The following is a 25190-nucleotide window of genomic DNA, read 5'->3' on the forward strand; positions in this document are numbered from 1 at the left end:
ACTGGTTTGAAAAATAACCGTTTTATGCTGCCTGGCCGCTTAACAGAGCCTCTGTTATTGAAGCCAGCGGGTTCGAGTCGCTGCTATCTCATTACATTCCCGAACCGAGGGTCGTTTCTCAGATGGCTGCATTTTGCCACACTCAGAAGTATTTTTTAGTGAATCGAGGTGCTGCAAAATTGTTATTGCTGCCCCAACATTTCGCGTCCCCCAAAAGTCGGTGGATCTCGTTCGCGTGAGGAGCTCAGCGCTCCGTTAGCGGCAATTCGAAAAGATAAACTCCACGCCAAAAACGGTACGTTCAAATCGCCGCTGCAAACGCACAAACACCTCAAACGGCAAACGCACGTAAATTGCGAGTAATCAAGCAGATAATAAAAAATGTGTAAACAGCTGTGTGTTGCCCGTTAAAATATATTGTTTATATTCTTAATCGGGATGCCAGAAGCCGGAGGCTGCTAAAAATATTTACCGTGGGTGTTAGTGTTTTTTTTTCGCACAAGACCCCCCGTCATTTTTGCCGAAAGGGGCGTGAGAATTTCTGCGTGCGTGTATTGGTGTTTTGTGTATAACATGGATATTCAAGAATTTCGCACATGAATCCTTTTTACAACAAATTATAGTGTTGCCTTTAATGCACTCTTGAGTTTCCAAATAGCGAGGTGGAAATAAGTGAAAAAAACGTGAACGGAGCAAGGATAACGTATTAGTCATCGCTGGCAGCGACGTCGACTGCGCAGTCAGCAGCGCATCCTGGCTGCTCGTGTGTGTGTGCGTGCGTGCGTGCGTGTGTGTGTCTCTCTATTTTTGAATTTCCGCCGGTTTCCGCACAACAACAACAACAACGAAGGCAACAGAGCGAAGAATAAAACAACAACTTGTTTGTTTGATCCCTGAAAGAGAGCAAGGAAGAGAGCAGGATGGAGCGAAAGTTTACGCGCGGCTTAAACAAGCTCGGCTCAGCGGTGCAAATGAGAGAGAATGTCTCTCAGCTGGTGCGCGAGAGCGCGATTTTGGTAAGTTCACAAATTCCCTTATTACACCTGCTTATTGCCATCTCGCTCACTCCCCCTAGACTATTTTTGACTTTCAGAACTGCAGTTGTTGTTTTTCGTACATCTGCATGCTAGTGTGGGTGTGTCTCCAGCAATGCATGTCACCTTTTGTTTTGTTTACCTCCCTATTTACATACATATACATGGATGTATATATGTACATTATAAATAAAAGAAATTATATAGAATTTGTCGGAATGCAAATGACTTTGTGTGTTGGCTGTGTGCGACAGAATTTCCCATATAGAAACGAACATTTTCCTACATTGCAACACATTCATAAACATACAGCTGTGGCCAAAATGGTAATATCATTTTAGACAAAATATATTGTTTATGGATATTTTTTATGAAATTAAACAAATATACATTTCAAAGTGTTTTATAATATTTGTTGGCTTGCTAAGTATTTTGTAGGTTATTTCATAATTAATAATATATCGAAAGTCTTGCTTTTGTGTTTTAACTATCTTCGGTTGATAAGATTGTTTAAACAATTTATTTCAAATGGGTTCATTTGCATGTAGTACATATATTTTTCCAATCAACCTCTCAGACTTGGACATGTTTTCATTTCATTTGGCACATGTCCAAATGCTTTGAGTTTTAATAATATTTTCTTTTCACTTAGCACACATCATCGAGATCATAATGTTTTATAAGGCAAAGCATTTCCATCCATCCACCCATCAGATGTTGCATAAGAAAAGTCAACATTGGAAATGTGCTAAGGAAAGGGAAAACTTGTTCTTTATCTCATCGTAATTCTATGCATAGTTGTTGGAGAAGAGAGACTCAAAAGACTCGATTTCTGTTTCCGAAGATTGTGGAAGAGAGGCCCCAAGAGCGAAGAATCCGTCAAGGTCGTGAGATTTGTAAAATTCCTCCGCAGCTTCTACTTTTGTTTGTTTATATTCATGCTGAACGATAATGATGTTAGCCGTGGATCGCGCACAGTGGTAATTCGCTAAGGAAGCTGTGACTTGGCTGTGCTGAAAATTGTAGTCTGTAAAGGATCTGTTAAGGAAATGTTATATGATTAGTATGGTAATTATTAAAAAGAAAATGTTTAGCATTGTGCTTAAGTACAATTCCAATTTTCATACCTATCATCCAGGCATTCATTCTACTGCTGTATGCAGTTACTATATACTATACCATTGTTAGGTTAACAGCACAATTTATCGAGGTTCCTCTGTACTTACGGACATAACTAAGACCAGCTTGAGCATTGGGTGTGACTTCACTTTGTGGGGACTCCACCCACGTGTTGCGCCTTCAAAGCTATGAGTTCCTTCCCACTCCACCTGATGATGGTACCCACTAATTGCATTATTACGGTCCCAAACGAAAATCATATTAGGGCGCCATTAGCCGCGCTTCCAATGTCAATTAGATGGTGGGTGGTGTGTGTGGTTCTCATTCTCCTCCGCGGGACTCCTAATTCAATTAGTGCGTAGAGTGAGAGTCGAAGCCAAAATGATAAGCAATTGCCGACTTACAGCTGCAATCAACCGGATTGCCGACAGGCAATCAAACCATAATAAGCAACTGTCGACAGATAGATGGCTCCACGCCAATAAAAAGAAAACTGCTTCGGCGGTTGAGTGGGTTGCTATGAGTGGTACTCCCCATTTTCCACCTGTCATGGGCTTTTGCACATCCCAAACAGCAGACTTAATAGAAAAATGTCTCCCCCTCCAAATGTATTAATTAAATATTTCGTTGTCTAGTTAAGCTAATGTCGTTTTTTGCAGTTCACAGGGTCAAAATAATGGAGTTCCATAACCAAAAACATCATTCTATTACTTAACCATAAGTTACATTGAGTTTGGGTTAATTTTTATGGCTCGCTTTCGGTTCACTTATGGAATTTTGTTTATGTGTTTCCGCCTTGTTTGTTTAAATACTTGTTAACTTATTGCTGCGCACATGTGCCGCATTTTGTTATCCGATATCAGGGCAAATATGAAATGTGTGGTTTCGGCTAAATAAGTTGGAGGGGGTTTCAGATAATGGAAATGGCCTGGATAAGCTGGAATGTCTTGACATCAGCGAATTGCGACTTTGGAATGTACTTTGTATATTAACTAAAGAAACGGTCGGACAACTGCCTTTTTAAATATCATTAGGAAGATTTAAAAAAAACTGAACAACCTTTATATTTTATTTATACATCCGGTTTATGATTACAACTGAAATGCTTGGGTTCTATAGCACAATTTTCGCACAGTATGATCCTACAAAAAATCCCGGATGATTTATGAGAATGAATTAGCCTTTTTTATGTTCCATTTCGGGAATATCAAGGCACCATTTACCTTTTTCGTCATGACCTCATCTCCAAACTGCGTTAAGCACCACTATAAAAAAACTAACAATAAACTGAAGAGGTTCCTTATAAGTAAAAAAAAACGAACCCAAATCAAAACATGCTCGAAAGAATTACCTGTAGTTGAGATGTAGGAGAATCTACCGTTTAAATCCATTATTAAGCTGATTAATAAATCTAAATGTAATTAATGTGCCTATTTAGTCTAATACCATATGGTAGTTTAATGGCCTTCTGGGAACTTCCACTTTTAAAAGTTTTTTTTTATTGCTTTTGAAAGCTGCACGTTTTTAAGTGTCCAATAAGGGTAAGAGGAAAATTTTAAGTCGGAAGTGGAGTGGGTAAAATGGTCATGGCCCAAGTGCTCGTACTTTCCTACTGTCATTACCCATTACGTTTTTCAAAGGTGGGGTATGCAAAGTACTTAACTTGTTTAATTTACATTATGTTCTAAGACAAAAAGGACTGAAAAACTATGCATAAAATGCATTTTTTAATTATAAATTTCTCAACTATGCCTTATTATTCAATTTAAATGTGCTTTGCTTAAATGTTTAAATACTTAGACCTTGTGCATTGCTTTTGTGATAAATGATTTGAAACATATTCATTATATATTTTCAATTCCAGGTCATGGCATATTCGTATCCAATATTTATATATTATATATTTCGTGGTGCTTTTATTGTTAGTAGCTTGCTCTTTTTGCGCATCTCCGCTTTATTGTTTATTTTATGTACGAGTATTCCGTGATTCTATTCTGAGTGTCGGTCACCGTGTTTTTTTTTTCCCATCCCCCGCCGGAAATATCGTTTCGCAACTTTTATTTTTTGTATCTTTTTGTTTGAGCTTTTCCCCGAGTTGACGTGAGTTGTCTGCGATTTAATGACCGCCACTCTGCTCCGATTCAGTTTGTTTGGCGGGCGTGCTCGCCGTATCATGGTCATCTAACCATTCCCCCATCCGATCAACCTTTGGCTATTAATAACAGAGCTTGTAATACTGACCCAAACATTTCCCCCCTTCTTTTTCTGTATCATTTTAGATGAACTGCACTGGCCGCCATCAGCGTAGCCTCTCCATTGCGGTAAAAATATACTACACTGAAAATATAGCTAGCTAATGGGAAGCCTTTCTATACTTTCTATAATGCTAGTATATAATAAACTTTGGATAGGTCATATATATCGTATATATAGTGTAATATATATCGTAATATAGTGTATCTAGCGTATTATTGATTATAAAAGTTCATAAGTGCTTGAATAAGATTGGATATTACATATTTCTCTGAGCATTGTTAATATCTGGAGCAATGTCAGTTCATTTATATGCGTGACTTTGCCCCGCCATCAACAACAATAACAATAATCAGTGACCTCAATGTGTCCTTATTCGTTTTCCTACATATTTTCCGAGCCTGGTGGCGACAAACTTTTATCGATTCCTCCAACTGACCTTGACTCTCTTCTCCCGAGTTTCCACCCCACCACCCATTGCATCTGCTCGACTTTTCACACTCTCGTTATTTCTGATGACGCTCCTTTTTCGGGCCGGCTGCGTGATTAATTTGAATATGTCACGGTTCTTTTAATTTGATTTTGCTTAAGAGATAAACTTTCTTTTATGGATATTTTCTCCAACCGGCCAAACTAGGAAGAGGTTGCCGCGCAGCAATTAAAACAGCAATGAACGACGACGATGATGCTAACTTTTTATGTTTATCGGTGCGGCAGTCGTGTAAATATTGACATTGAAATCGTGCCTCCCCACCAGAACCGAACCTGAACCTGAACCTGTAGCTCTACCTCTACCTGTAGCTAGTATCTGAAACCGAATACCAAACACGAACTAGTATCTCAAAAATAAAGTATCGCCATCAAACAGGTCTCAAGTGGGAATGAGTCGCATTTTCCAGTTTTCCAATCGCATCGGCAGGTGCAATCAAGCAAGGCGTCGAATGCATTCTACAGATTGACTCATTGACAAACCCCATTACATTTCGAACTGCTAGGACGTGCAATAAACGAAGATTTGCGTACAATGGAGTTCGGAAGACTCATCTTCACTAAGAGCTATCGAAAGTACCGTTAGAACTATCGGTGCAGTGCCAGCTCTGACATTCAAAAAACGTATATAATAGGTAGCTTCCTCTCAATGAGTTGGCAATTTGTTGCAGAATAAAGTTTCAATTTGCGTTGCTTAAATTGAGTTGTTTAAATTTCTCGCTCAATGGACCGAAAAAAAAGCAAAAACCCTCCAAATAAATAAATATATTTGAGGTGTGCGGCGCTTAATCATTTTTTAAATTTATTTTTGTCTATTTTATTGCTCACTGCAGATTTATCAAGAATTTCCAAGCTTTTATTTACGGCTGACCAAAATAAACAATTGTTTATTCGCCGAGAACTCAGGCTTGATTTCAAACAAATTGGTGGCATTTTAATGTGCCAGATTTTTATGCACTGATAAATTGCAAACGAACACGAGTATAAGCTGCGAAAACAAAGTTGCAGAAAACAGTGAATGAAGTACAAATGTGAAAGAACCCAGAAAGGTGCCAAATAAAGTGAAGTGCTGATCATGAATCGCTTGTAAATTCGTAGGAGAAACTCCGCTCCGTGGAAGTGAAAGGTGTAAAGTATTGTCGAGATTTTCATTGGTCGCCGTGTAAGCTTATCAAAACACGAAAAAAAGGGAACTTCGAATGCTGTCACATGGGTTTTGAAGGGTCTTTTGTCTCTGCTCATGCGGTTTCTCTTTCTACAACGAAAGTTTAAGAGGTTTTCCAAATACTACTATAACTATACTTACCTGATAGAAGGTAATAATGACTACAAGTTGAAGTTTGTTGACCACTCGCTGGTCTGCAATCTAGTTTTATCAGAGATGTAAATATTTTACCAATAAACACTTGGTATTTTATAGAGTTTTTTTCCTTCCAGACTGGTCTATTTAACTACGTGCTATCATAAAATAAACAACTTTCCTGTTAAGTTAATCGCTTTAGTAAACGTTTTAGATAACAATCCTAACAAGTGTTTTTCTGGAGATGCTGCCATACGCTTTAGTAGAATGCAATTTGTTGCCCAACTGCGAATTAAAAGCCTTTGCTAACATTTTTCTACCCACCATATGGAGTTCGATGAAATCATCGAGTAATTGACAAATATATTTAACCACGCCCACCCACACATACATACATATGTACTTCTACCCACACTGAAGTTCAAACATCTAGTCGTGATAAACGTTCCACTCTAGACAACTTTTGTGTTTATTTGCGACAATTATTGTTGACAATTGTTTTCGTTTCTGTTGGAGTTGGTGCTGTTGCACTTTGCTCTATTGCATAATGAACACAATTGGCGGGGAGCTCCATTTGGTCCTCCCACTTCGCATTCAACTCTTCGCCTTTTGATTCAACTTTGCTGTCGAGTTTTACTTGTTTGCAGCAAATTCATTTGCACATCGGACCAACCCTTACTATTCGTACATGGGCTCTTCCATGTTTACGGAGAAACTACATTTGCATAAGTAGAAAATGGCAAGGTCTGCGAAGAAGAAACGAATATGCATGCGAATCGTCTGTTAATGTTCAATTAGGTATTCATTTTATTCATATTTACAAGTGGCCATGACAAGGGTCTTAAAAATATTTTAACTTAGAAATTAGGAATTAGTGCTTAGATAATAACATTTCCTGAACAAAGCATTAAAAGACTATTTCAATTTTAACTTTGCTTGTTCTATTGGCGCTCAGTGTATTGTAGTTTTCCCTCAGACAATATGCAAATAATAGATTTCCCTGTGCGCGTTCTGATGCCATTGATTCTGCCAGCAATTCCATAGCCACGGCAAATATTTTGTGCAAATGTCATTCACTTTTGGCCAGAACTACCAAATAAGTAGGAGAATGTGTAAAAGGCTGAAAGGCTGAAAGGGGGTGTGAGTAAGCAGTTAGCACTTGCTACAGCTGACACACTTACTAACTGCAAAATAAAACAAGCCAAAAACACACTAACTCACTTCCGTTTCGCAATCACAATGTGCGAACTTTGTGTTTGAAGTTTAAAGTTCTGAGCAAATATCCATCCAGTCGGAGTTTTGCGTCAGTCAGTTCCACTGTATCTCATTCCCATTCTGTAAATGTGCTAAACTGGGTAAAAGGGCTACTGGCATAGAGAGAGATACTCATTTGACATGTCAGTAACCTTTATTTCAATCCGCATGTGTCATTTGTTCTCTGTTGTTTGCAACTTTTGTAAGCGGAGGCTTTTGTTTTTCCCCAGAATGAAAGTTGCTATTGGGCATCGTTTCTAATGCCCTCAAAAAGACAGCACGATCTGCTGCTTCTGCGGACTTCAGTTTACCGAAAGTGAGTACTGGCCGTCAGTGTTTTGTCATCTTGCGGCGGATTTTCTCTTTGAGTAAAGAATTAAAATGTGTGGCAACAAGATAATCACTCTTTTATTAAACTTCAAACAGGCGGATTGTTTTGCATATCAAAACAGAAAATTAAGACATACATTTTCATTTAATTTAAACTTTAAATAGCGTGCCTGAATTTATAGCGCAGCTAGTGGATCTTAAGGTTTATTAATTAAGCAGATTGCTTTTTGATTTGATACTTAAAATCGAATTAAAGCATTTGGCTGATTTAAAATGCGAAACAAATCAGCTTAATTTTTATTGTGCTTTTTAAAAAGATACTTATCTCACAAAAGATACATATTTGTCACATGTAAAGATATACTTGGATAAATATGAAGATACTTATTAAGCCCAGAGGCTTAAACTATGATATTGCGAAACCATATTGCATCAACCTTTTTAAAACCTTTATAAATTAGATACTTCTTTAGTACACTCCCACCAACTGCGTTCTTTGAAAACTGGTTTTCCAGCTTAACTGCTCGATTGGGCATTAAATGGCAAGCCGAAGATTATGAAATGGGTGTGTCGTGTGGCACTTCAACTTTTGGCCAATTGTGAGTCTGTCGACCACAAAGAGATTTGTTTGGATCTCTCCACAATTGAGCAATTAATGAGAGACACTTGAATTTTACGATGACCATTCGCCGGCGTGTAATTAACACATATTTCACACTCTCCCATTGCACTCACAATGGAAAACCGACGCAACCATAAATGTAATTAGTTTGCCAGATTCTCGCTGCCGTATTTTTTTTTTTTTTTTGTTTAACCGGCCTCTTGGCGTCGCCGACACATTGTACGATTGTAATTGAAAGTGCTAAGTACTTTTTAGAAAGTTGCCCCGGCCACAGATGGCAGAATCCATCAGATCTGCTCGCCGACACCCAATTTTCCACTGAAAACTGAAAACTGAAACTGCACTGAAACTGTCAACTTTCCAAGGCATCTGTAAATGCGAAGATATCGGGGCAACGACGGCTACTGATGTCGGCAATTAATGCGTCTGCCGCAATATTCTTGCAGCAAATGTTTGTCGTTCGATTGTTTGCTCACTTACTCGCTTACTCCAAAAATGTGTGTGCGCTTTTCTTGGCTTTTCATTGCTTTTCTTTTACTTTCTTTCGGCTCCGTTCGATGGCTAATTATTCGCTGCACAACAAGACCTGACCAAGAACTGGATATTGGATGAGTTTCCTATGTAATTATTAAGCTGCCTCTTTTTCCCCACTTTTATATACTTTTTTCTGCGTGGGAACTTTTTGTGTCTTTGGTCTTTGTCTCTTGCCTTGGATTTTCCACTGTTTGCTATTTTTTTGTTCAACTTTTGCTGCACTTGCTTTTCCTGCTTTTAGGGCAATTATTTTCCTTTGCTGCCGCAGTCTTCATTTAGTTCCCCCACATATTGTCATCAAGGTTGCTTCTGGTTATTCTCGTACTTCTGCTCGAGTTGGCCAACACGAGCTGCCGACCAGTTAGCTTTTGACCTTGACAGGTTAAAACCATTATGGGTCTCAACCCGCTCCATTAGAAAAACAAGTGTTTTTTATGTAGAGTAAGTGCTTTTATTTAGATTTTTATAACAGTAAGTTTTGGATTCGCAATTACAGATTTTGCACAGTTTAAGTGGCTCAGAAAATGTTTCAATTTGGGAAAATTATAATTTACAAAACAAATGAGTTAATTTTGTCTGCAACCTAAGCTAAAATTGTAAAAGAAATGAAAGTGTTGGCGGAACTTTATTCCATGGCTTATTTAAATGGGTCTGCAACGGCGTAAGAAATCGTGGCTTATATAACTCTGATCAGCGGGCGATTAGTGCATAAATATCTTATAGTTATGCTATAGTTGTGTCGCTCTTATGATTTAAATGCCGCTTATGCAGCCGACATTTCTCTGCCACATTTCCCTCATTGTGCGGACAACAAAAAGTCATCTAATGAATGCCGCTGCCAAAGTATTTACTTTGAATTGAACGGAGCTAATGATAAGCTTCCTCATTTGTACGAACATGTAAATTTGCCTACGAATCGCGGACTTGGAACTGGGTGAAATTCGTTGCCCATTTTTGAATAGAATATCTTGCTTGGAAAGTTCAACTTTTGCCCAGGCGGGCCATAAATTATTTAGTTGTATAACTAAAAGCGAGAAATTTGTTGACTTTGGTTTTTTGTGTTGCTCACTTGTGTTTTCAGTTTTCAGTTTTCATTTATTTCTTTTAGGCAACGCGTTTGAGTGGCATGTCTGGAATGGTTGAGGAAAAGCGCTGACTTGTCGCCACCTTTATGGGTGGGCCAGTTACAGATTTGCACTTGGCTTGGACTTGGGTTTTTAATATTACTTAAACATGCTGTTCGGTTCGTTGAACCCAGCGACAGTGAAACCCACCGAAGATGGCCAAAACATATAACTCACTGGGCTGAAACCAGTTTTAAAGTTGCAAATCCGATGACTGGACAAACCTCTCCTTTAGTCAAACAACTGATAATGACCACTTTGCCTTATAATAATTTATACATGCAATAATATATATATATATATATATATATATATATATGTTTTTTACTTTCATTTTATCAGTAGAATTCTTCTCCTTCCCTTTCGCGGATCATGTTTGCTGGGGGAGCAGGAAATCCCTGCATGGGCATAAATTTATGGAATTTGTATGCCGCATTCCTCTATCGCAGAACGGATGCCAGCTGCCTTATTCCCATTGACCATACACTGCAAATAAACAAATCATAACATTTGTATACTTTTTGCTCCACATACACATGTTTACATATTAATAGTATTAATGCCCAGAAATGCCGAATGAAACTGGTAGCAAAACGTAAAATACTTGGCGATCCATTTTGGCAATGTAAATAAAACAAATCTAACCCAAAGCTCCGCCAATCCAAACTTCCTGCACTCACACTATCTTTTCCAAACTTCCTGCACTCACACTATCTTCGGCAAAGCTTTTAAAAATTTGAACAATTTTCGAAAAACCCCTTGAATTGTTTTTTACGTTAGATATCCACTTACCCAGCCCCCAAAAGCATTATACGTGCGGGTCAAAAGTTCGACAGACGCAGACACAACAAATCATATGCAATAAGTTAAGCTAAATTTAGTCACAATAATTCCGTGGCCAGAAAATGCAAATCAGGAAGGGAAAAGTCTACAGTATAGACATAGACCACTTGAAAGGTTTCCACTTCAAAGTGAATTCTGAATGAGCCGATCCAACTTTTCGTGACCCTTTCCCGCATTTCTCTATGGTATATATACCATATACCAGATATAAAGAAGGCATCTGCCGCCTTGTTGCAATTTCAATTGATAAGCGAGGAAAATGAAGGGACACCAACTCGAGTGACATTCAAGACATGCCAGGGCCAATTGCCATGCTTAAATCAATGAAAGTCAAGCCTTGTTTAGAAGGGGGCATTGTATGAAGACTGCCACTGCCACTGCCACTGCCACTGCCACTGCCACTTGCCACTTGCCACTTGCCACTTGAGGGCTGGTCAATGTTTCACTGAAATATGCATAAATCGTCACGTTTTGCCTCAAACCGCTGGCGTTAAATTGAAACTGGCTGCTGGCAGAGATAATCATCTGTGATGCCGGAACCTAAAAGCCAAATAAGTACCTATAAATGTGAAACTAACAAGTTGCGAGAAATGACAAAATGATTTACTTGCTTTACGGAATTCTTAAATTTTTCGTTGCTGAAATATTATTTATCTATGATTTTCAGGTTCACAGTACTTAGTTAGTAGTACTTACGAATGATACTTTTCAAAACGAAATAAGTTTGCTAAAACTGCCTTAACTGTTCGAATTTAAGCGCGTAATGGCTTCAGATCATGATTGCTGAGCACTGGTATGTGGTCGTTGGTGGATCTTTGAGGTCTTCACGCCTTGCTGAAGACCTGGACCAGTTGTGCCTCATGGAATCTTTTACCGCGAATTTGCGTGTCTGCAGGGCAATGCATTTTGAAGACTTGCACTTGGCGCACCCCACTAAAAAGTAAAAATCGAAAATTAGCCACCGAAAATGTTTGCCCAACTTTCTCGCGCTTTTTATGCCGGCCAATCGATTTGGTAATTGCCCAATTGGCCAGCCGATCGCTGATGAGTTTGCCTTTTTTTACGCAATGCCCATGCACTTGTCGCATAGCCGTAGGTGTACTTTTTACCTGTAGCTCTTTTTGTTTTTTTTGTTATTAGTTGAGCTTGTCGCCGGTTTGTGGTTTTAATTACGCAAGCGGCGACGTCTGCCAATTTGCATGCGGTGCGTGCCAAGAGGCGAAATGGAAAACGGAGGAGCCCCAGGAAAAGGCTCGAACCTGAGCTCACAATGGAAAATGCTTTCCCCCAAGCTCCAGCCCAAAAGTGGCCAAGTGGGCGAGTGCAATGACATTGCAGTGGAAAAGGGAGGGGGTGGAGTGGCCATATACTTTTGTGGGCGTGGCTGGGCATGAAGTACATGCGATTGGAATCCGGGCCAAAGCCAAGGTTTGCCAATGGAACTGGCTGACAGCTGATATAGATGGATTGCCTGCCAATATCTTATGGATTTCTATTGGGTATAACCTTTAAAACTAAAAAGCTCGACCTTTAAATGTCTGACCTTGCAAACTGCAGTGCTTTCAATTTAAGCTACCTGCAACTTTAAAAAGGTTTCATAATGACTTTTTGCTTTTAAATTACTAAACAGTTGTTTGGAAGCATTTGTGCTAATTACCCCACCCAAACTAAATGCTCTCCCTAATAAACGATCCCAACCTATGACAATCCTTTATCCAATGTCGCAGTTAAACGTTGTTCTAAATGAACTTTTCCCATGGCCTGAGTTGACCCGTGTCTTCCTGAAATAAACCAAGCCCAAGAATAAAACACACAACAAGCCCACACACACCTCGAGTTTCGAGAAAACAATAAAATGACAGCATACCCGAAAGCATGATAGCCTGAAATGGATATGCGAAAACGGAAGTGGCACTTTAACCCACTATGGACATGTCATGTATCGTTTGTGTGGGGTGGGGTCACAGGTTGGGTCACACACCTTGTGGCACAGATATTATTGTATCCTCATCATCGACTTGCGAAATCCAAGACGCAAAAGCCTGCGAGAAATGCAAAATGCTAAAATCTTGCAATGTTTAGAGTTAAAGCGAAATGAATTTGTTTATGCCGAGTGGCAGACATGGATAATATCATTGCTCTAGGGGTAGCAGTAGTGGCATCCGCTTTGTAATGCGGCCAAGGTCTTTACTGTGTGGGGTAGTGAAGCTAAGAGCCAACCTCGCACATCACCAAGTGGCCATAAATTTATGACGTGCGTTGTATCTATAAATCTCTCGAAATCCGTCTGCATTCCGGCATCGGGAATGGATAACATTTGGGCATTACTTTTTTTTTTTGAGGGGAGTGCTATTAATAGGGACTGCTCTGCTTTTACAAGTGGCCCGCATAAATTAGCATACAAACATTTGGAAAATAAAAACATATACTTCTTATTTCAGACCAAGCCACTCGTGGTGGAGCCGATCGACTTTGAAGCCTTTATAGCCAAAAATAAAACTGTTATCCAAAATGATCCGCAGCGGGAGCTACTCATCTATCCCGTGGATGATGTCTCGGTGAGTGAAATAATCTACCATATAGTTGATTAGCTTTACACATATTTATGTATTTATTTATTTATGTATAATATAATCTTATCTTATACTTTGTGCCCCAATAGGAGATCATTATGCCCCGCAAGCAGCGCACCAATGCCAAATCAGTGGCGGACAGATTCGATCCTCCCAATGAGGCGATCGTGTGTCCCCTCCATGGTCCTGCCATGATAACGAACGGGAATGGACACAGTCAAGTGAGTCGCCAGGGTAGCATACAGTCGAATGGCAGCCACCACAACGGGAATGGGAACGGGAATGGGAATGGCAATGGGCACACAAGCAGCAGCAGTAGCAGCAGTTTGAACAACTCCAATGGACATGGGCAACTCTCCAGGAAGAGTTCACAGTGCTCGAATGGCTCGTCCAGTCACAAGGACTCCTCATATGAGTCAGCCCTGTCGTCGATTACACTCCGCTCGAATCTGGCCCAGCCGGAGGAGTTGGATGAGTTTGCGGATGATGGGCAGGGCGAGGTCTTGTTCGATGGCCAGCCTCACGGATCCAGGGCAGAGTGCACCAGATTCACAAGGCAGGCTCTGTACACTTACAGGGCAAAGAATCACTTGATTCACTATAAATACAATGCCTACGGTGGAAACTGTCACGATCTGCCCAGGTATTTATTCCAACTGATAGTTCTATCATTTGCTATCCAATTAATTGGATCATTCTATCTTAGCATATCACCTGCCGAGGAACTGGTGGAAGAGGTCTATGAAATCGATGCGGATCAGGATCGCATTGACGAGCAGATGACACGCTCCCAGGCGGACACCATAACCAAGCAGGGATATCTCCTAAAGGGACCCGATTCTGCATCAGATCGGATGTTTGCCAATATTGGCAACAAGTCGTTTAAGCGACGCTACTGCTATCTGCGACAGGAGATAGATGGCACATATATCCTAGAACTGCACAAGGACGAGAAGCAGGGCGAAGCCAAAGCCACAATCGTGATGGACTTTTGCACAGATGTGGTTCAGGTGAGTGGCTACATTCAGAGTTAATTTATAGAGCCACAAATAATCATATTTAATACATTTTAGAATCCGAAACGCGGTCGCTTTTGCTTTGAGCTCCGCATGACGACGGGCCATAAGTCCTTCACGCTGGCTGCCGAAAACGAACAGGACTTTAAGGACTGGCTCAGCAAAATTTCATCGGTTTTGGCCCAGAATCGCGCACAAGAAGAGAAGCGAAATGCTTCACTGGAACGGCAGCCATCTATAGGCTCGAATCCAAGTCCCCAGCTGCAGCCACCCGCAATGGAGCCGCCCACCTTTGGCACTTTGAAGGGCTTGGATCAATCGCTGCATCCGCAATTGATGAAGTATGGACGGGAAACGGATCACTCGATAGCTCTGGCGAGAAGGGAACAGCGCCGCCGGCTATTTGCCTGCTATCAGTCGCCGGTCAAGGGCAGCGGTAGCGATAGTGTGGAGCAGTATCGCGAGCACTTTGGCACACGCTTACTGCTCAACTGCCACAACCTGCGCTTCCGGCTGCAGTGCATCCCACAGGACGAGGGCTCTGCGAGCGGAGTCGAACAGCAGGTGGAACCCTATATCACCAGCCTGGCCTTGTTCGATGCCAAGGCAAACCGAAAGCTGAGCGAGAACTTTTACTTCAACGTAAATGAGCAGTGGGCTGCACAGCTATTGCCAAATATGCCAGTACCTTCGTCGGTTGCTGGTTGTGGCGTTCCGAGAAAGTCAGCGGAGGGCGATGAAAGGAGTTCCGCTTGCCAGGCACCTCATTCCCTGTTCGATGGAGTGTCTGCCGAGCTGTTGCGATCGAATCGACAGCAATTCCAGCAACTGCGACAATGTCTGCTTTCCGTGACAGCTCCGCATGCAGATATATATCTGGTTAGTAATTTATAACTATAATCTAATTAGCATATAGATTAAAGGTCATCTCTTACAGGTGGTGCGAATAGAGAAAATACTGCAATCAGGCATAGCCCAGGTTGCCGAACCGTATCTCAAAGCTGGCAAGGATCCAAAGCTGGGCCAAAAGGTCTATAAAGCGGCGAAGAGCTATGCTCAACATATTGGACATTACCGGCAGCCTTTTGCCTGGGCAGCCAGACCGCTCTTCAAGCAATACAGCCACGAATTGGATGTAGATCCGAAGAGAGAGTTCGAATTCAGTCCCATTTATCGCCAGGAGATACCCAAACTGAAGGATGAGGAACTACTTAAGCTATTGGTCGATTATCGCAAGCCTGAAAAACTGAGCAAACTAACTATTATTCCTGGCAGCCTTAAGATGCAGATGCAGTTCCTGGACCAAACCACACCTTGCGGCTTAAGCAAATCACTGGCGCCCTTGTCCACATTTAGTCCATCTTCCAAGCAACCGCCCACTGTGGAAGTGGCCGAATTCCAAAGCCAAAGCGAACGGGATGCCCACCCCTATACGAGTTTCTGTAACCACCTCTATGTGTATCCACTGAGTCTGCAATTCGACAGCCAGAAACTGTTCTCGAGAGCCAGGAATATCACGGTCGTGGTGGAGCTACGTGATGGCGACGGGGAGTACAGCAAACCCTTAAAGGTACAGCTTATAAAATACCCCAAAAGTATGAATATATAACTGAATTTTGATTGCAGTGCATATATGGGCGTCCTGGCCAGGATCTTTTAGTGTCGCAGATTGCCTGTCCGGTGCTGCATCACAATGTAACGCCCACCTGGTACGAGGAAATCAAGCTACGTCTTCCGCTGGGACTATTTCCGGAACACCACCTGCTGTTTTCCTTTTACCACGTGTCCTGTAACCTCAGCAAGAAAAGGGATGCGCATGCGGCGTTTGAAACACCTATTGGTTACGCCTGGTTGCCATTGCTCCAGAAGAATCGGATATGCCTGGAGGAACAGCAACTTCCGGTGGCTGCCACTTTGCCAGTTGGCTATCTTTCCATACAACCCTTGGGATGGGGCAAAGGGGTAAGTTGTGTGTTCGTTGTGTGCTGCGCAAAAGTCGTTCATCAACTCATGAAATGTTTGTATTGTCTCTTACCCAACATTCGTCGTACCCATACACTCATTCCCTGGCTTGCCAACTAACCTGTGCTCTTTTTCTGTGTTCTCTTTCTCCGCACTGATCTGCATGCTAACTGCACCACCAAACACCAACCACCAACCACCAACCACCCACTATCCACCCCACCCATGGCTGCCTACAAACCCTTCCAATTTCTCAGCAGAACTGCGGTCCGGATATTCAGTGGATCGACAATCAGAGGAATTTATATACGGTGGGATTGCGTCTGGACTCCACGGTTCTGACTGCCGACCAGCACTTGCACAACTTCTTTGGACACTGTGAACGGTTGCTGGAGGGGGGCAAAACTGGAGCGGTGCCAGCGGAAACGGAAACCTGCAAGATCTTGAAAGCGGCCCACGCCATTGATATGAAATCCTTGATTAACTACTTGCCCACGGTTCTCAATGAGCTGTTCACTCTGCTAGTTCACACGCAGTCCGAAGAAATCGGTTTGAACGTCATCCGCTTGATAACAAACATCATCCATTTGATCAGTGATCAGGCGAAGAGATCTGATCTATTGGGTGCCTATGTGAAATACGTATTTCACGCACCCTACTACAGCCAACAAACTGCTAGGCAAAGGACGGTACATGGAGAACTCTGCAGGCATTTGCCCTATCTCCTTAATCCTAGCAATCCCGATTTCCTCATAGTCAACAAATTCATGAGATACTCGTCGATATTCTTCGATCTGATTATCAAAAGTATGGCTCAGCACTTGCTGGCCACCGGCAGGATTCGAATGCTACGCAACGAGCGATTTCCCAAGGAATATGGGGATCGTGTGGAACAATTGATAAAGGCACTAATGCCCTACATAACCACTCGATTTGAGGACTTAAGTGAGGAAACTCATTTGCTGAATCGCTCTTTGGCCAAGTTTGTGCGCCAGTGTCTGAGTTACATGGACAGGGGATTTGTATTCCGTTTGATTCGTTGTTATATGGCAGAATTTTCGCCTGGCAATCCGCGGATACTTCACGAATACAAGTTCAACTTTCTGCAGGAGATCTGCCAGCATGAGCACTATGTGCCACTCAATCTGCCATTCGTTTTGAATCCGAAGAACAGACCACCTGAGATGATGCAGCACTTTACTCTTTCCGAACAATTCTGTCGGCAACATTTTCTATCCGGACTACTGCTTCAGGAATTGAAGAGCAGCCTGAATGAAGTGGGCCATGTGAGGCGACACGCGTTGGGCATTTTCAAAGATCTCTTGGCCAAACACGAGTTGGATAACCGATATCAGCAGAAGGGCCAGCTCTCAAGGATTGCCTTGCTCTATGTTCCGTGGTTGGGCGTGGTGATGGACAACATCCATCGGATTGATGATTTATCGGAGTCTGGAGCTTGTACGCCCAACGGACACGTTTATGCGGACTCCGCTTCCTATACCAAGCGCTTGAGTTGTTCCAGTAGCTATGTGTTCAGCAAGGACTCCTCCACTTTCGGCTCTCTGACGTCCACGCCGCGTTCAAAGAATCGCCTGACTATGCACTGCGATCAAGCGAGTCCATACCGCACCTCGGTGCACATGAAGGAGCACAACTATCTGGCCGCTATCGCTGGCCAACCCATTAGCAATGGGATATCTAATCTCTCACTGAACTCGAATACGGACTCGGGGGTAAGGTGCTGTCTAATTGAAGCCAGTAAAGCATTGCTAACATGCATCCTCTTTTCAGCACTCTCAGGACACCACCACAATTGGAGCGTATACGAATGGAGACACAGATGTGGCCCTCCGAAATGGACACAATCGGTCAGTGAGCGTTACCCACGCACAGATTCTCTCCCGTTGCGATAAGTTCAGTTCTGTGGAAAGCAAGGACCTTCTTCTGGGCTTCCTTTTCATCATCAAACACCTGTCACAAGAACAGATGGTTGCTTGGTGGCAAAACTGCAATGAATCCGAGACACTGCAGTTTCTCTCCATTCTGGATCTCTGCCTGCTGCAGTTCCGATATGTGGGCAAGAAAAGTGTAGTGATATCTACAGAAACCCGTCAGGGTCGTTTGGCCAAGGCCAACACTCTTCCAGCTAGAACTCAACCACCCACAGGCTTGGAAAACGGCAGTCAGGAACAGCAGCCATCCAGTGGAACTTTGAATCAAACCCGGGAACATCTACTAGAGGATATCGATACTCTGGCTAGAAGTCAGTTGGCGCTTTATGAATCGAATTTGGCCACCGAAGTGGGAATGATTATTTTGGACTGCTTGGGCCTGTATGTCCTGCAGTTCAGACAGCTCTTGGCCGATAGCTTAGTCCTGCCCAAGGTGGCCAGAGTTTACCTGAGATTCCTGCAGTTGGGTCAATCAGAAAGGCTCTCCAAACACGTCTTTGCAGCACTGAGAGCTTTCATAAACAACTATGCAATGGCTCTTTTCAAAGGAAATGCCATGTTGTGCGGTCAGATGGTTTATGAGCTTCTCAAGGCCTGCGATAGTCGCCTAGTGGAGATTCGCCACGAATCTTGTGCTGTTTTGTATCTTCTCATGCGCAGTAACTTTGAATTCAGTGGCCGAAAAGCCCTAACTCGCGTACACCTGCAAGTTATTATATCAGTATCCCAGATGATTGGAAACGTAATTGGACTGAACAATGCTAGATTCCAGGAAAGTTTGTCAATCATCAATAGCTATGCGAATAGCGATAAGGCGATGAAGGGCACCGGTTTTCCCATGGAGGTCAAGGACTTAACGCGTCGAGTGCGCACTGTACTTATGGCCACCGCCCAAATGCAGGCTCATCATATGGATCCTGAAAGATTGCTGGAACTACAGTATTCCCTAGCCAATTCGTATGCCTCCACGCCAGAGCTTCGCCACACTTGGCTGGTGACCATGGCCAGAAATCACGAGCAGAATGGAAATCTGTCGGAGGCTGCCTGCTGCCATCTCCACATTGCTGCACTGATGTGCGAATATCTCCGACTTAGAGGAGGTTGCACTCTCAGTTGGTCATCCACTGCATTCGGCAAGATATCTACGAATATACCCCTAGATGAGCAAGGTCTCAAACTGGATGCTGGTGCTCAGGATTCTCAGTACACAGAACAAATGCTTTTGGAGCAGCTCAAGCTGTGTGCCGACTTCCTGGACCGCGCTGAAAGATTTGAGTGCCTTGGAGAGCTCTACAAACTCATCCTGCCCATGTACGAAAGGGATCGTAGTTACCAGGAACTGGCACACTGCTATGAACACCTCACACAGGCCTACAACAAAATAGGCGAGGTGAATCGGTCAGGAAAGAGAATGCTGGGCCGCTTTTACAGGGTGGTATTCTATGGACTGGTGAGTAATCCACAAATTGATTACCCTTTTAAATAATACTAAACTTAATTGTATTCTTAGATGTACTTTGAAGAAGATCATGCCATTGAGTTTGTGTACAAGGAGCCCAAGCTAACATCGCTCAGCGAAATCTCTGAGCGACTGGCCAAACAGTACAAGGAGAAGTTTGGAGCCGATGTAGTCAAGATGATCATGGACTCGTCACCGGTAAGTAAAGGGTATATACATATTTGTGATTGGATTGGAAAAACTAATATATTTGAAAGGCAAGCAACGAATCCATATAACGCATTTGCAAATCATTTGAAGAGATATTCGTTATAAAGCAGATCCAAATCACTGTCGCCGCGCATCAAACTCATGCGCTACAATGGAGTACAGGGTATTATATTAATGGATAAACTATTAGACTTGCTAGAGGTTTACCCGCTTGACCTCGGATTGACGCATCATGGAGGCGTTTGTGCTTCTTGGCATCATTCGCTGCGAGTTGCCATTGGTTTGCTTTTGATTAGTTATGGCAATCCTACTGGCCGTAGAATTTTTACCCGTCTTGCAACTGAAAAATAACGAATAGAAAAATACATTTGGAAGGCATGGTCAATTTCGGTTTTCCTGCCTCCAAGGTACTTTGGTATAACTCACATATGATTTGACTGCGGTTTTTGTACGTTTGTAACAGCTTTTCCTTGTTTTGTGACGCGACCTGTTGCAACTCCTTGCAAACTGCCAGAAGGCTGGTAAACACATCCTGATTTTGCCTGAGTCAACCTATTCTGCTTACCGGCAATCCCGGTTGGACACGAATCCATTGGGAGCTTTCGGGGAGCAGCCGATCCAGCTTGTTGGTGGCCACCAACTGCAATAGTCCGACAATGTGAAGCCGTGGGTGACCCCTTGGCCGGCTGCATCATTGAACGGACTGCTCTGTTACCGTAGCCACTCTGTTGACCATTAGATCCTGCCTCGCGAGCCGAGCACTTGGCCTTGGCCGACTTGTACACCCGTGGAAAGGTGGCCGGCACACTAGTGGTTGCCACGGTCTTGGGCGGCGTGGTTGGTGGTAAGTCCAACTGGAAGTCATCCACCATCATGGGCTCAATATGTTGTTGATTCTCACTCATTTCGTTGACCACCTGCGATCCATCAGAGTCCTCGTATCTGAAGTTATAAAAAAAAAAGAGAACGCTATAGTCGAGTTGACTATCTGATACCGTTACTCAGCTAGTGAAGAAAGAGTCTTAACACAGTTTTGCGTTTGTAGCGTTATAGTGGCGTGCAGAAAGTTTTGGCAATCGGTAGAAATACAAAAATAAAAAATATCAAAACATTTTCAAAGTGTGGCGTAGCAGCTTTGGCGTTTGTGGCGTTATAGTGCGTGGCAGAAAGTTTTTTGGCAAATCGATAGAAATTTAGAAGACTAATACAAAAATGAAAAAATATCAAAACATTTTTCAAAAGTGTGGGCGTGGCAGTTTTGGGCGGTTTGTGGGCGTTAGAGTGGGCGTGGCAACATGAATCGACAAACTTGCGCTGCTTCTATGTCTCTGGAGTCTGTATGCTTAATCTCAACTTTCTAGCTTTTGTAGTTCCTGAGATCACAGCGTTCATACGGACGGACAGACAGACAGACGGACAGACGGACAGACAGACGGACGGACAGACGGACATGGCCAGATCGACTCGGCTATTGATCCTGATCAAGAATATATATACTTTATATGGTCGGAAACGCTTCCTTCTGCCTGTTACATACTTTTCAACGAATCTAGTATACCCTTTTACTCTACGAGTAACGGGTATAATTATGATTTATAAGTTCCCCTATATACGCTGAATATAAGACCGACCTGTAAAGCTTTCCCGTCACATATTCATTCGAAATAGATTCGTGTTGACCTCCATTCGCGGCCAGCTCACTGCCGTTGGAATGAGACTCGTCATCTCCGCTATAAGCCTTGGCCTCCACATTCGGTGCCATCTCGTTCTTGGACATGCAAACGGTGACACTGGAGGACTGTGCCGTGGGTGGAGGCACTACTGTGGAAGCTCGATTAACGTGGATCTGATCTCGGCTCACGATCAAGCCCAGCCGGTGGCACAGCTCCTTGAAGGCGTTGTGAGAAACCAAGTCTTGGTAGAGAGTTGATTCCGAGAAGGTGAAAAATTTCTCAAATGCCTTTATGCAATCGATTTGGTTCTCGATTTCCAGCTCCGTATAGCTGCGATTGGAGCACAACGTGCACCTGGGACACACGGATGCATCGCCACCGTACTCATACTTCTCGTTCAAAAGATCGTTGACCCGGATGAGAAACTGGGCGACTAGGACGGTCTCAGGTCTGTTGGCCAGCTTCTCCTGATCGCCCACAGCCAGCAGGAGGCACTGCCGACCGTGGTTTACTGGAGTAGTGCGATCCAAGGACTGCAGCTTGTCGTGCTGTTTGGTGTTGAAAGTCATACTAAGACCATGTCCTCCTGGTAACACACCCACCGCGATCTCCTCGAGAGGCATTTGCTCATCGCCCAGTTGACTAAGTAGCTCAAAGATCTGGCGCTTGGGAAAAAACCCATTTTCCACACGATTCACGGCATCTCCAACGACCTCGGTGCGCTGCAATGTTGTAGTTGAGGTCGACTCGGTTTTGGCCACTGGGCTTGGGGGCTCGGATTTCTGGCGAAAAGATGGCACGAATTCCACTGCATTTGGATTTAGAGAGTATTCCCTAGTGCATGGGATTGGTATCTGCATCTGCGGTATCTGGACCAATCCCAGGCCCATCGCACGAGCCGGGAACTCAAAGAGCTGCTCCATGGGGGCAACAGCCAATGTACTGGGGATTAGTTACCGTTTGTCCGACAATCTGATGAACTTGTGGTTAGTGCCAAAAGAAGGAACGCGAACTGTATACAAAATTTGGATACTTTTGCGGCTCTAGTGTACGGACTGTGGTAGTTGTATAAAAATAACAAACAATTTACTAGTAAATAGTAAAGTTGTTGAGCTGTTTGAACCAAATCGGTTGAAGGTGGGAAGTGGATAGGTATTCTGAAACAAACTCCATTTTGATATTTGCTGGAGTGACGACTTGATCTCGAAGTTACTTGTGCAGGTCCACCATTGATTGCATTCCAAAGAAATAAAGGTCTACTGTAAATCAACCGAATGATAGTTATAGTAATTATTCTTAACAGACTATTTCTTAGGACAAACAATGTGCTATAATTTAATTTTACTTCGTGTTTTTCAGGTTAAAGTAGACGAACTAGATGCCAAGCTTGCGTACATACAGGTCACCCATGTGATTCCTTTCTTCTCCAAAGACGAACTAGACCAAAGGCTAAATGAATTCGAGCAGAATCACGATGTGGACACTTTCATGTACGAGACTCCGTTCACCAAATCGGGAGCAGCCCGTGGCAGCGTAGAAGAGCAATGGAAACGCAAGACGGTTATAAAAATAAGAAAACTTGCACCTCATTTCAGTTGCTCCAAAGACATTAGAATATTATTCTAATGTCTTGGTTGCTCTTTATTAAATTTTCAATTGTTGCAGCTCAATACTCCTTCCCATATGTTCTTAAACGTATACCGGTCAAGTCTCGTGAAATCATAGAACTGAGCCCCATCGAGGTGGCCATCGATGAAATGCAATCCAAGGTTTCAGAGCTGGAGGAGATCATTCTCCCACCAGCCGATGTGAAGAAGTTGCAGCTGCGTCTGCAGGGAAGTGTGGCGGTGACTGTGAATGCTGGTCCTTTGGCCTACGCTCATGCCTTTCTCGACGCCAAGGTGGTTAACAACTTCTCAATGGATCGCGTCGGAGATCTTAAGGATGTTTTTCGGTATGCATTTATAGTAACTGGCCTTTTTAGCTTCATAAATCATATGTTACGTTCACCACCTTGCAGCGACTTCATTGTGGTGTGCCAGAAGGCCCTGTTCCTCAACGAGCGGATCATCAGCGCTGACCAGAAGGAGTACCATCATGTGCTGAAGGAGAACTACGAGAAGCTGTGCCAGGCGCTCAGTGAGTTGCTGGACGACGAGTCCTTCCAGCCGCTCGGCGACGATGCCGACAGCATAAACCAGCGCAATAGCATGGCTTTGTTCAATGCGATCAGTGGCGCCTCCCATAACTCAAGTACTGCTTAAGTCCAACAAAAGTCATAATAAGATATCAAATATCAAAATTCTGAAACTCAGTCAGTTACCCACACGCACGGCTAACCAGAAACCAAACCAAACCGAATGTTGAAGTATTCAAATAACACGAGCTCGATACGTGGGCGTAGAGATTGTAATGCGTTAGCGTAACCACACGTAACCATGTAGACGTAACATAGACTCTATTGGTGTTCCTTTGTTTGAAGTTGTCGTTGATTTTCAAATTGTCTTGCGGCAGGTAAAGCTCGATTTTGGGCTTAATGGTTTGCGCCTCGGCTGAGGCAATCCGCATGTGACTAACACCACAGAAAAACCTAAACAATCCAAATTTGGTGGCTTTTAATCCGAATCGAAACTAACCGTAAGCGCTTTCTGACCAAATTCGGCTAATCTAACTAAATGTTTCGTAACCCTATCCCTAGCTTTTCCATTTTGTATTAACGAATTTGTAATTCTCCCTTTTTTAGGACCGTATTTTGTTGATCAAAGTACCAGCAACAGCACCCAACACCACAGTTCCCACATAAACACACAGAACTCCACACACCATTCATAACCGATAACCAAACAATATATTATGTGTGCTAAACGACCAGTTCCATAAGTTCCAGTTAACCGATATTACATGTTAATTTGACTATCATTAAGCGACTATTTTTTAAATTCCCAATTTATTGTTGTTAGATTTTTATGTTGGACGATTCGATACTTACAATTACATCAAATATTTGTATATTTTAGCATAGCATGCATGATATCACATGCAGCCCGAATATAGTTTTAAACTTGTATATTATTATCATTATTATTATTTGAATTCGAGTCTTTGATTTGATTTTATTTCGCCATCGGCTAATGATGCACTTAACGCAACCTGTACCAGTTACTTTATTAGATGAAATCTGCTAACTTTGTGTCTTCTTCAAAACTCGATATGGCTAAGGAATCGTTTGATAATTGAATTATTCCTAAACGTAAATGAAATTAATGTTAGTGTTAGTTAAACTAGTGAAATAAGTTCCCGCAAGCAACAGAACTTACCAAAGTATTCAGATAATGGAAAAACCTATTTAACAGATCTACGGATATATATTTACATACATGCATTTTCTAGTGAAATCGTATAATGAACTAATTACAAATATACGCATTAAATGTTAAATCGAA

General features: G+C 42.6%; 2 protein-coding genes across 12 annotated transcripts; one reads left to right on the top strand and one right to left on the bottom strand.

The window, feature by feature from the left end:
• The first annotated feature begins 197 nt into the window (after window positions 1-197).
• LOC120444018 (dedicator of cytokinesis protein 9) lies at window positions 198-25185 on the top strand. Of its 11 annotated transcripts, none has more exons than XR_006356455.1 (15): window positions 198-1016; window positions 4433-4474; window positions 13344-13460; window positions 13565-14118; window positions 14182-14485; window positions 14549-15370; window positions 15429-16061; window positions 16118-16453; window positions 16711-18186; window positions 18245-19855; window positions 19916-20062; window positions 23107-23317; window positions 23413-23701; window positions 23768-24384; window positions 24491-25185. XR_006356455.1 is itself a non-coding variant. In XM_044005728.1 (15 exons), the coding sequence occupies exons 1-15, from the start codon at window positions 921-923 to the stop codon at window positions 24577-24579; spliced, it is 6960 nt and encodes a 2319-aa protein (XP_043861663.1). In that variant the 5' UTR covers window positions 198-920; the 3' UTR covers window positions 24580-25185. The 11 variants fall into 11 exon arrangements, 9 of the variants coding, with proteins under 9 accessions (XP_043861663.1, XP_043861671.1, XP_043861665.1 ...); XR_006356456.1 differs by having other exon boundaries at window positions 23768-24261; XM_044005728.1 differs by having other exon boundaries at window positions 23768-24000.
• On the bottom strand, window positions 20092-22903 carry LOC120444019. Its single transcript, XM_039623518.2, has 4 exons — window positions 21706-22903; window positions 20501-21016; window positions 20282-20414; window positions 20092-20220 (listed from the first exon to the last, which is right to left on the bottom strand). Exons 1-4 carry the CDS (start codon window positions 22668-22670, stop codon window positions 20155-20157), a joined length of 1680 nt encoding a protein of 559 aa, XP_039479452.1. The 5' UTR covers window positions 22671-22903; the 3' UTR covers window positions 20092-20154.
• Window positions 25186-25190: the final 5 nt, after the last annotated feature.

The sequence above is a fragment of the Drosophila santomea genome, chromosome 2L (genome assembly GCF_016746245.2).
Source record: "Drosophila santomea strain STO CAGO 1482 chromosome 2L, Prin_Dsan_1.1, whole genome shotgun sequence".
NCBI classification, from domain to species: domain Eukaryota; kingdom Metazoa; phylum Arthropoda; class Insecta; order Diptera; family Drosophilidae; genus Drosophila; species Drosophila santomea.

Bases quoted from the DNA above. Each gene is read 5' to 3' on its own strand.
- LOC120444019 (XM_039623518.2), bottom strand. From the start codon at position 22,670: ATGGAGCAGCTCTTTGAGTTCCCGGCTCGTGCGATGGGCCTGGGATTG. The intron at 20,415-20,500 runs GTGAGTTATACC...GTTATTTTTCAG, and splicing joins AAACCGCAGTCAAATCATAT to TTGCAAGACGGGTAAAAATT. The intron at 20,221-20,281 runs GTAAACCTCTAG...ACTCCATTGTAG, and splicing joins GTCAATCCGAGGTCAAGCGG to CGCATGAGTTTGATGCGCGG.
- LOC120444018 (XM_044005728.1), top strand. From the start codon at position 921: ATGGAGCGAAAGTTTACGCGCGGCTTAAACAAGCTCGGCTCAGCGGTG. The intron at 13,461-13,564 runs GTGAGTGAAATA...GTGCCCCAATAG, and splicing joins ATCCCGTGGATGATGTCTCG to GAGATCATTATGCCCCGCAA. The intron at 18,187-18,244 runs GTAAGGTGCTGT...TCCTCTTTTCAG, and splicing joins ACTCGAATACGGACTCGGGG to CACTCTCAGGACACCACCAC.